General features: G+C 39.3%; 1 protein-coding gene across 1 annotated transcript in view; it reads right to left on the minus strand.

Moving 5' to 3' along the window:
• Positions 1–12219, minus strand: part of Plc21C (Phospholipase C at 21C) — a 739135-nt gene that overhangs the window by 177492 nt on the left and 549424 nt on the right. Inside the window, exon 22 of the mRNA XM_080273643.1 lies at positions 2136–2257. Coding sequence (XP_080129769.1) covers positions 2136–2257 — 122 coding nt within the window. The remainder of the gene's footprint in view (positions 1–2135; positions 2258–12219) is intronic.

Below are 12219 nucleotides of genomic sequence, written 5' to 3' on the forward strand. Positions count from 1 at the left end.
TTACTCATCTCTGTATATACCTTATCAATGCCCACTGCATTCCCATTCTTCACCCTCTTGACAAGATACTTCTCTGCTTCCAATGTACTCTTCCCATGCAAATTGTTTCTTCAATGTGTACAACCAAAACCAATCATGTTTACCACTGCACCCTTTTCATTTTTCCCCACTCATTAGCCTGTCAAACTATTTTTTCCACCTGCTCCTTCCTTCACTTGGATATAGTTAAGCTTTCTTTGACTCTCACTGCTCACATTAACATATTTTTCTTACACCCTCTCTCCTACATTTTCACACCTATTTCCAAAACATTTCCTGTATCCAGATTAGTTTTATTTTTTTTCTCACAATAATCACTTATTCTTCTTTAACAACCACTTTGAATATATTCCTTCCTTCCCTCATTAGAAGCCATTTAATGCATTTACTTCACCCACTTCATTCTTTTATTCTCCACTGCTCTTTCACCCTCCACATCCTTACAAACTGTACTTTTCTTACTGGTCAATATCCTTGCAATGCCAGACACAGCTTTAGCATTACTAACTAAACACTTCTTGCGTGCACTTCTCAAATGGGTGCTGACAAGGAGGCTTCACATGGTGGTGACCCTGGCTGGAGCAGCTGTGGCATCCAACCAAGAGCCAAAGTTCCTCATTTTTCCTTGAACTTCCCATGAAAAGAACCCTGGTCTGATCTTGGTGTGGCACTGTCTACCACAAGGGGATGTCAGCTCCCTACATAATGTATGTACTGTACTTTACTGTACCTGTAGGACGACCCCACAGAAGCAGCTGCTTACCAGTGACGGATGGGTCTCCTCAGACAGACAGACCAGGGTTAAGCAACAGCAACACAAAATGTTGAGCAAAGTTGTCATCACTGTAAAGGTGTTCAAATGCCATAGGAATGCACCTTAGTTTTACTGAAACCAATGAAATTCTACTTTAACCCTTTCAGCATTATGATTCTTTATATTCTTGCCATCTCCAGATGGTTTTATTTGGAGAAAACCTCTTGTAGTAAGGGGAATGCTGAGATATAATGGCTACTAATCATCACTAGAATCTCTCTCTCTTAAGATTAATACAAACATCTGGTGGTAGGAAGAATTAAACATAAAAGGCATTACTGTGCTAGAAGGATTACAATAGTTAAGAAATACAACAAAACCAAAACGGCAAGTTGTCACTTCAAGTTGCCTTTTGTGACAAATGAAATTAAAATACTACAGTTGCGTATACAGCTGATTCGCCATTTTCATCTGTTTATGGTACTACTGCATTTGACATACAGTACATGACTTATAATGTGGATTGCCTGTCTGTTGCACTACATTGACACTCCATACAACACTGCTTGTAACTTATTCAGAGTGAGTAAGTCTTCATTATTTCGTTCTTGGTACTGCCAGATGATAATACTCAGATTAGGGGGGGATATCTCACAGCACAGGGGTTAGAAACTTTATTAATTCCTTTTCTCCTATGACAACCTTTTTTAATTCCAGGTAGTGCCAGATGCTTTACATTTTATTAATGAAGTCTTCTCATAGTGGAGGAACTGAACCAAGCAGGACTGTTTTATAGATATACTGTACCACACATTTACAAAAATGTAGAGTTACAAGGAGAGACAGACTGACAAATGACGAACTGAAGGAGTATTGTGGTATGGCTGTGGATGTGATAGAAAGCATTAGGAGATATATACACTGAGGTGGTTTGGCCATGTGGAAAGGATGGAGAGTGAGAGACTAATGAGAAGAGCATCTGTGAGTGAGGTGGAGGTGGGGAGAGGGAGGGGGAGGCCAATGATGAGATGGAGGGATGGAAAAATATATGAGACGGGTGTGAGCTGGGAGCAGGGCAGAGAAGTGGTGGGGGAACAGGCGACATGGAGGCGATTTGTTTGTGGCCACCCCTTCCGGGACTAAGGCGTCTAGCAATAGATAGGTAGAAAGGCTTAATTTTTTTACAAGAACTAACTTATGAAAGTATATATATATATATATATATATATATATATATATTGTATATATATATATATATATATATATATATATATATATATATATATGTGTGTGAAACCAAGGTGCTAATACAAGACATGACTAATAAAAAATACAATTTTACCTTCTCATACTTTTTCCGCATTTTATCAAGACTTTTCTCTAATTCAACCTTCTTTTCCTTCACTGTCTTGGTGTTCCATAGCTTGTCCAGTCCTTCAGCTTCAATGTGTATTTTACTGGCCTCTGAAAGATACAGTCAGTATTAAGAAATGTGTTCCAGTGCATCCCTAACTGGTTCTGCTTCTATCTTGCAACCCTGCCAAGCTCAAATGAGCATGGTTTTTCCTTAACATTCTTCATTACCATACCCAACATCCCAACATAATCACCAACCCCATTTCCTTACAAACAGGGCAGGTAACATCCAGGATACAGAAGACAAAACAGTATGAGTACAGGTATGGTAGCTATCAGTCTGGTGTTAAGTGAAAAAAGTCATACGCTCATTCACTCTCTGACTAATCCCACAAATCATACTGCTGCAACAATCTGATAATTAACAAATTTCTGCAAAAGTATAAGATATAACCCTTCTTGAACCTACCAAACTATGTAGATCCTGCCCATCCACCCCCTTCTCTCTCTCTCTCTCTCTCTCCCCCCCCACACACACACACACGTATGAAAAGATAGGACAAATATGCCATTTCCAGTGGAGTTGACTTTGGTAGGAATAGTTTGTTGTTGTCATAGTCGATTAAGTCACACCGAGTTGAGTCTAAATTGGCAGGTGTAACTGATTGTTGTAACTGAGAGGACTGTTTGTTGTTATTATGGTCGATTAATCCAGCTGAGTCCAAACTGGTAGGTATAACTGGTGTTTGTTGAAGTCGGTCTAAATCTGCTACACAGCCAGGGGTGGATCCCGTGAGCACTCTCTGCCCCTCAATGGCCCTGGGATACTATTGTATCTGTAACTGTATCAAATATTTCTCTTGGAAGACTGTGTATTTCTCTTTTCAGGTGTTTGAAGGAGTTACAGTGATGATGATGCATTTTCTTTAATGTCTTACATAATTCTGTTATGAAAAATCATTGACTGAGGAATTTTCTTGTGATCTGTTGGATTCTTGTAGTAAAGTTTTCCAAATTTGTACTTGCTTTTGCAACCCTTAGCAACTGAGACATGCATACATCATACGCTGGAACTCTAGGTATGTTTGCCGATAAATCTGAGTATGATACAATTTCAAAATTATAATAAATCTGGGTATGACACAATTTCAAAATTATAATAATCTCATTTATCATAGAGTTTTGTTGATATAACTTTATTTTCTATTTTGATATCAAGTTCCAAAAAGCTTGCTTGGCAGTTGGCAGTGTTTTCTTTATTTAATACTAGTGCTTCCAGATATATTTCCTTTATCCTTTCATTCATATTTCCATGATTGTTTAAGGTTATTAGATCGTCACCAAATCATCTAGTATTGTTAAATTTCTTCGCTACTGAATTTGAACTTTTAACATTTGTTCTATCCACTTGAATTTATAACTATATATGTACAGATTTGTCATCAATGGGGCTGGGGTTGTTTCCATGGGTATTCCTATGCCCTGTTCGAAAACCATGCTTCCACAAGTAAAAAGCAGTTTTCTACCAGGTAATTTGTCATAAGTATTATATGATCCTCTGATAACGTCAAGTTTTTGCCATCTCTTTTATTTACCCAGTATCATTCGTGTTCACCTACTGCAATCAAATTCTTATTCAATCCTTTAAAGGCAACCTGCACTGTCCATTCCAACTTCTTTTTTATATCCTCGTGTTCAATATTCATGTATAACGTTGAAAAATCATACTGCTACGTTTCTTGCATTTCTTTTGTGACTGATGGAATCAATATCCACACACACATATCCACACACACACACACACACACACACACACACACACACTACAAATCTAACAGCAATACTACAACAACCAAAATACACTGTAATGAACATAAACATGTATCTAATGGATATCCAGATACAGCACATCACATACCATATTCATATAATTACTGGTATGGTTCACTCGCAGTAAGCAGTATTTCCAACTCAGATGCTCAATTACATATGTAACTGTAAATAGCCATTTGTTATGTTTAAAGTTAGTACTTCATAATATTCCATTTCCTACAGTGGGAATTGTAGTATGCATGTTGTGCTTAGCTACAACTTTATTGTCATCCTTTCTGTCACAATATCAGTCTTAGATATCAGAACTTTTAAATCAGAGCTTAAAGATTACAGAATGGAAAGAATACTGAGTTAAATGTACAGTATTGCAGTTGCAAGGACCATAACACTACTATACTTTTACCTTAACCTAGTTCAGACTTCTTTCCCTTTGGCAACCTAGTTCATGTACCTTGATGTCAGAGTCAACACTAGGAGTCCATGGTGTTTTCATAACACTTCCTCATAAGCATTATCATATTCTAGGGCTAATTTATTGTTACAAATCTGCATCTGAGATGGACAGAAGGCAATTTCAGACTAAGATAAAATGAGAAAAGAATGATTATTACAGTATAAACATTACTGACACGTACAGCATTATCCTTGCTATTTTAAAGTAAAAATTAAATACTGTATATAAATACATCTCCTGATGAGAAAACACTTATTCCATCACTCATATAACATGGTACAATTGCTTGATATCTAATGGCAACAACACAATCACCCACAAATATAATCTTATGTTATAGTTTATCTCTGACCGAGCCAAGCCTTCAACACGACACTTCAGATGGTTAGGTAGACTGAGGCATATTTGAAGGTGTTTGTAAAATTGGGCCCCTCTGGCTCAATAACTTACACTCTTTGTGTAGGCGGTACACTAGAAATTGAAATGCACCACTGCTACTGTATTAGCATCAGCATCATCTGTATGATCAAATGAATGACTGGGCCTCTCACAATATTTCACATCTGACCTCTCTTGATGAAATGTATCATCATCATCATCCGGACCTCCTTTCCCACCCTAGGGCAGGGTGAGGAATAGCAACGTACAGACAGCCCAAGTTTGCCCAGTCCAATGGGCCACGCTTCCATGCACTAATCATTCAAGCCCCCGGAATCCTGGCACTATCTGATATGCCAAAAATATTCACCACATTCTGTAGCTTCACGTAAACGTACCCAATACAGTCAATCCAAATGCTGTCACATTAAAAAGGGGTGCCAAATCCTTGATCATACACTTTTTCCTACAACATTCATCCAGCCAGCTCAATCTATTGTCAGTCCCCTAGCCTCACTGACATCCAAACCTCTCTTCCTCACATACTCATCCACCATATCCTTCCACCTTTTCCTTGGCCTACCTCGCCTCCTCCCTCCTTCAAATTCGCTCTGATACACCTATTTCACCACTCTATTGTTATCCATTCACTCTGCATGACCATACCATCTCAGTACACTCTCTTTGATTCTGGTGTCCACCGACTTCCTCACTCCACATCTTTCACGAATCACATTATTTTGTATCCTATCCACACTCTGTACTCCACATACATTCCTCAACAGTTCCATCTCCACTGCTCTCACTCTTGACTTCTCATTTTCATCCCACATCATAGTCCCACATCCATGTATGTTAAAGCTGGCACAAGCACTTCTTCATGCAAGCCTCATGCAGCTGCAACACTCAAGCCTCTGTTTCTTATCAAGGCCTTCATAGCACCAGCTATTTTCCTTCCTTGTGTCACTCTACTTTCCACTTTTTTTTGCACATTTTCCTCTTTTTCCTATCACTGTATCCAGGTATTTGAACTCTCTCTCACCAATTCCAGTCTTCCTCCATTCATTGTAACATCATACTGGGAGTCACCTTCTCTCTCAATAACCATCACTTTGCTCTTTTCTATGTTTACTCTCAAGGTACGACGTTCACTGACATTAGCAAAACTCTGCACTAGTCTACCAAGTTCTTGTCTAGTGTTTGCAAGTAATACAGCATCATCAGCATACAACAAATCTGAGGTACAATGTTCCACCCGTCACCATTCATTACCAACGCCATCTCTCTCTCCATTACTTGTATTTTTTCTCATCGTCCCATCCATATATATATATTGAACAACCATGGGGACAACACACAACCTTGTTGCACACCCACACCGACTGTGAACCATTCACTTAGATGCCCATTTACCCTTACACATACTTTACTACCATCATAAAAACTCCTGACGGCACCTGGCAGCTCACCATTAACACCATACATGCGCAAAACCTTCCACAATCTTTCTCTGTCTACTTTGTTGTATGCTTTTCCAGATCCATGAATGCCATAAATACCTTATTTAAAGTCCTTCTCACAAGCCTTCTCCACTACCTGTCTTACTGCAAATATTTGATCCACACATCCTCTGCCACTCCTAAAGCCACTCTGCTCATCATTCACTACGACTTCTGATATCTCTCTTACTTTCTCTATAATAATTCTTCCATATGCTTCCCTACCATAGTCAATAAACTTATGGAACGATAATTCTTGCACTCACTTCGCTCACCTTTATTTTTGTACAGGGGTACAATCACAGCCTTTTTCCATTCTGCTGGCACAGTTTCACTCATCCATGCCTTCTTACATATCTCCAACAAGCACTTCATTCTGCTCTCTCCAATACACTTCACTATCTCTGCATATACACCTCATCAACCCCAGCGGTGGCTCAATCGGTAGAGAGGTAGCCTGCAGTCCTGCTGGACCCAAGTTCAAATCCCCCCTGGGGCAAGGAACAGTTTAAAGATTTGAATTTCATTAAATCAGACTTTACTGATCTACCAGAAGACCCACCGACATGTCATAAAAATACCCCCACTAATACCAATACACCAGTCCTGTATGAGACAGCCCTGGCATGTATTCAATATAGACAGTGGGTGTTAGGGCCGAAGTGGTGGCATGTAGAGGTGTATGGAATGTGGAGGACTACTGGGCCTTGAGAACAGGCTGTGAAGCCTATGTCCAGAGTCAGACACATTATAAAAAAAAAAAAAAAAAAAAAAAAAAAAAAAAACCTGCTTTCCTATTTTTCAGCCACTTCACAGTGTTCTTCACCTGTGCGAGTGTCAAGTTTCCTGGCACCGCATTCCTTCCCTGCACACCCCCAAAACCAATCATGTTTACACATGCTCTGCTCTCTCTATTCCCATTCATCAGGCTTTCAAAATATGCTTTCCATCTGGCCCTTACTTCATCCTCATGGGTAATAATCTACCACTTACATCCTTCACACTTTCACATTTCTTTCCGCTGTCACTTCTACATTTCTGTACTTCTTTCTAAAATAACTTCCTATTTTCAGAGTAATTTGCATTCATTTTCCTTCCTAGATCATCATTTACCTCCTTCTTTTTCCTCTTCACTAGTCTCTTTATGTGCTTCTTGCTCTTGATATATTCAGTTCTTATTTCAATTGAACCCCTGTCCTGTAACCACTCTAGCCACTTCTTCCTCTTTTCCTCCACTGCTCTCCTAACATCTTCATTTCACCATGCCGTACCTTTCTTCTTTGTTGTTAATCTTGCCACACCACACACTGCTTTGGCATTCCTAACTAAGCAATCCCCATACACATTCCACAGGCTGTCCAGATCCATTTCATTCCAATTCACTGATTCTAACTCTTCCCTTTCTTTGGTCCTGTATTCATCTGCCATTTCCTTGATCCTCAGCTTCTTGACTTTCAGTCTTTCTCCCTGACTGCTCCTCTCTCTCCTGGACCACCTCATTCCTCTCAGCTTCATCTTGCATACCACAATCATATGATCTGACAGACCTCTACACTGTCCTCTCACGGCCCTTGTATCAGGAACCATTCCCAGCACTGACCTCTCTATGAGCTTGTAATCAATCAGGTTCCTTTCAACATGATCCCCGTTCCCTCTATACCATGTATTTTTATGCGCATCTTTGTGTTTGAAATACGAGTTACAAATGGACAACCTCCTTTCCTGACATATATCCTTCAGTCACTTCCCATTATCATTTTCTCCTAGTACTCCAGTATGACCCATTATGTCATCCTCAGGACCAGTGCCTACTCTTCCATTCATATCACCCATTATGTCACTTTATAGTTCCTGGGCATTTCTCCCACTGCTTCATCCAGCTCATCCCAAAACCTGTCTTTCTCTGTCTCACTCCTGTCCTCACACGGTGCAAACGCTACAATCACAGCCACTTTCACATTCTCAAACTTGAACTTGACATACATACATCTCGAGCTGACACATTTGTAATCTCTCATTCCACTCTGCCACACCTCATTCATGAACAAAGCAACTTCTTCCTTGCATTGTCCTCACTCATTCATGCCCGACCTCACACACTTTACACCCTCCTACTCCTCCACTTCACACCCTTTCATCTTTCTTTCACGCAATGCCATCACGGCATATCTCGCACTCTTGAACATATTCACCACTTCTGCATTCTTGCTCTCCTCATTCACACATCTCACAGTTCACATGGCCATGCAAATCTGCTCATTTGGTTGGGGCACTGGGCAGGTACTGGGCCCTCTGAGGCTCTTCAGAACATTTGCCATGATAAGTGATTTTAGACAGGGGAATCTGGAGTACATTTAACCCAGCCAACAATCCCAGTTATATGGTTCTCACCCAGTGTAGTAAATTAATTCCTGGGTACAGGAAACCATTTGGCTTGTCACTCAGTGTAGAGACCATAAGACATCCCTACACTGAGTGAGTGGATGATGGGTGCCCCCACCTACCACCAAGATAATAATACACAAATATAAAATAATGCATCAAAAGTAAACCAAAAAAGACACTAGCCAGATTCAAACAATATGTAAGCAGCTTTTTCGCTTCTCTAAACGTGAAAAACACTGTACTAAATCCCAACCATATGAGTAGTTTTTAAAATAAACTAATAAGTACATCACCTGCCTTCAAACAACACACAAGCTGTACATTTTGCTTCTCCACAAGTGAAAATCATGAAAATCTAACTGTAACACTATTATATTTTCTTTTCAGAAGTGCATGGTCCACCTTTGTCTGTGAAGCTGGTTGTACTTAGTAATTTTTTCTTTTTTTTTTTAAATAAATAAATAATCTACTACAGCTCCATTTTACCATCCACCCCACTCCTACTAAAAGTATCTTCACTAGTACAAGCTGAGAAATGATCACCTCAGCATGCAAAGAAGTTGGATAACTATGGTGTAAACATGGCAATAACCTACAATAAAGGCAGATTTCCCCTAGCCAGTTAAATGTCTATACTGAACATGATCCTTTCCCTGTGATTGGTAATGGTAACTTGTACATTTCCATCTCCACACTCTATGTACATGTAAGTTATCTTATTCAATAAATACAACTCTTTCACCAGTACAATTGACAGAACCACTGTTCTTGCCTTAGTGCTATGAGTATATATGGACAATGCACAATATCAAGTTATATGGACACTTCTCCACTTTTAGTGTTCACATGAACTGAATATATCAATGCTGTGCTGATCATATTACAAATTACAATGTTTGCCATTATCATTAAAACTTTAAGTTTACACACTAATTATTTATATCCCTTCATCTTAGTTGTGCCTAAAAGAATTTCTGGATTTGCATTTTCTCTCTTATATCCTGATTTTTTGTGACAGTAGCAACAATTTCTTGGATCTGGATGACTGCAAGGAAGACCTTTGGTTTTCTACCTGTCTCTCTGACTGCCCAAATCTTTTTACTGTACCTGGGTGACTTGCTCACCTGGCAATAACCAGGTAATTTGGCAGATTTCCTAATTTACTTGTAAACTGCAGTTAACGTGTACTGACAGTTGTTCAACTGAAACTGGTAGCTGACAGACAACAGTTCATTCATAAATTACACAAGATATCACAGTGTATAAACAAATAACAGAATTAAGACTAACTATATTCTACTCAATTTACATTTAAATTTAGGTGAAATTCTAAGGTACCGTCTAATGGCACTGTATCTTCAATAAGTGCTCATGGACATTTTGCAGGTGTGGTTCCTCCTACTGCAGTGCCTCTGGGTGGATGTTCTAGACATTATGACCCCCAAAGAAGCCCCATGCCTGTACCAGGGACTTAGAGTGAAGGGATCTTGGTTGTTTCCTGAGTGTCACTGGTAATAAAGGGGACGTTTTGGAGCACAAGCCATCAGTCAGCCTTGCTGATGAAAATGAGGAGAAATCTGGAGTGGACTTGGCTTTATGTGCATGCTTTGCTAGTTAACATTAATAGCAGACATTCTGAAAGGGATAGGAAAGAAGGTGCATGGTGGCCTGAAAGAGAGTTTGCTTGGGACAGCACCAGGGCAGGTGATCCCTGGGATGTGAGAACTTGAAAGACAGGGCCCAGGTCAAATGGTCCCCTCTCTTAGCAGAAACAAAAAGGTTCTGTTTATTCTACCAAAGTTCCACATATGTACTTCCAAGCAGGGAAAACACAGATCCAAATACTCCACAAAAGAGAGGCATAACTTGTAGGTGTCTCCTTGCAAATGTACAATTGGAAGTTCCTTGCTGTATTGTTTGCAGGCATAAAAAAAGAGTAGTACGTCATGCCGCATGGCGTCTTGTGAAATCCACACATATGGGGTTTTAGCTGCATGGTGGTCTCAGTGAACAGCATAACAGTTCATTTAGCAACAGATGCCATGATTCTCTGGTGACAGCTGTCATCAATTATCATGATCTTTCAGCTTTTCTTCAAAAGAACAATCCTTTTTTGATAACTTTCTTCTGGTATCCTGGTTGCGGATACCAAACTGATCATGCCAGATGTAGTCTTGAAAAGAGCCAAAATCGCAGGTGTACTCGTACACCATCTGTCTCAAGCATGCAGCAAATGCATGCACTGAATGAACTTTTGGAAGGTTTGGTGTTTTTTTGCTTTCTAAAATCTCAAACTAAAAACAATAGAGTTCCTCAAAACACTGACCTCAGTGAATAACTTTTTTTGTACATCTAAATGGCAAAAATATCCTATTTTTAAGTATATATTCTACTCAAGAATGACATAATTGCAAGTTTCTCACAGTCTGCAGAACCTTCAAGCACATCATTCTATTTACGGTATATTGCTCATTCCCATTAGCCACAAAACAAACAAACAAACAATCAAACAAACAAACAAACTGCTCCAGTCATTCAAAATAAGAAGTTAATGTCCCTGAAGGCAAAGTAGCTTCTAATCAAGAATGACATCACTGCAAGTTTCCCAGTCTGCAGAACCTTCAACCACATCATTCCATTTGCAGCGCATTGCTTATTCCCATTAGCCACAAAAAAAAAAAAAACTGTTCCAGTCATTCAAAGTAAGAAGTGACAAGCATCTATAATACCTACAAAAGTAGCCATCTTGAAGACACATTTCTGAATGATGGCACCTTGTACTGTTCAGCAGCTCTTATGATCATTCTTCACCACAGACTCATAATTTTTGTCACTAAATGCTATTTGCAGGTGGCACTTCATAATACAGTATTCTATAGACTGTAATGAGAATTATAACAGGCCCTCCATAATTAGCTCATAGTCTCACTGCCTTCCTGCTTCTGCCTCCAAGACATTTTCAGATCTAAGGTACCCTTACCACAGAGTCCAAAAACGGAAGCCAATAGTATACAGTATCAATCAAGTACTGTAATACACATGCATAGCAAAGGGAAGACAGTTCTTCTATTGAAGCTTTAACCTCTACTTTCAGCTGCCTCTGACCGAGTGAGCAAGAACAGCCTATAGAATGCCATATAAATGAGCAACTGATAACATGAATGGAAGAGAGTCAACTGGGGGGTGGCATCCTAGAAAATACCACAATAAGATATGGCACATCCACTTTTATATAAATATGTTTTTACTGCTACTGGAAATTGACTTAGGACCTCTCCCCACAAGGCATTAAAAAAAACAGAAATCATAGCATATCACAATGTTTGTTCATGAAATGCCATTCATTAATATTAAATCATGTTTCCTTTGTTTTTCAGGACCAGTTGGATGCGTTTTGGCATGGAATCACTTAGATCTCCAAAGTAATCTAAGGACATTTCTTTGCACCAAACATCTGTTAGTTCAGTCTTGCAGTTGTCTGGATTGGGTGTCTTCTTCTCTGCCATGATTTTCTTCATCTT

This window comes from Coenobita brevimanus, chromosome 55, assembly GCF_032717465.1.
Source record: "Coenobita brevimanus isolate Jiangsu-jjx chromosome 55, ASM3271746v2, whole genome shotgun sequence".
In the NCBI taxonomy this organism is placed as follows: Eukaryota; Metazoa; Arthropoda; class Malacostraca; order Decapoda; family Coenobitidae; genus Coenobita; species Coenobita brevimanus.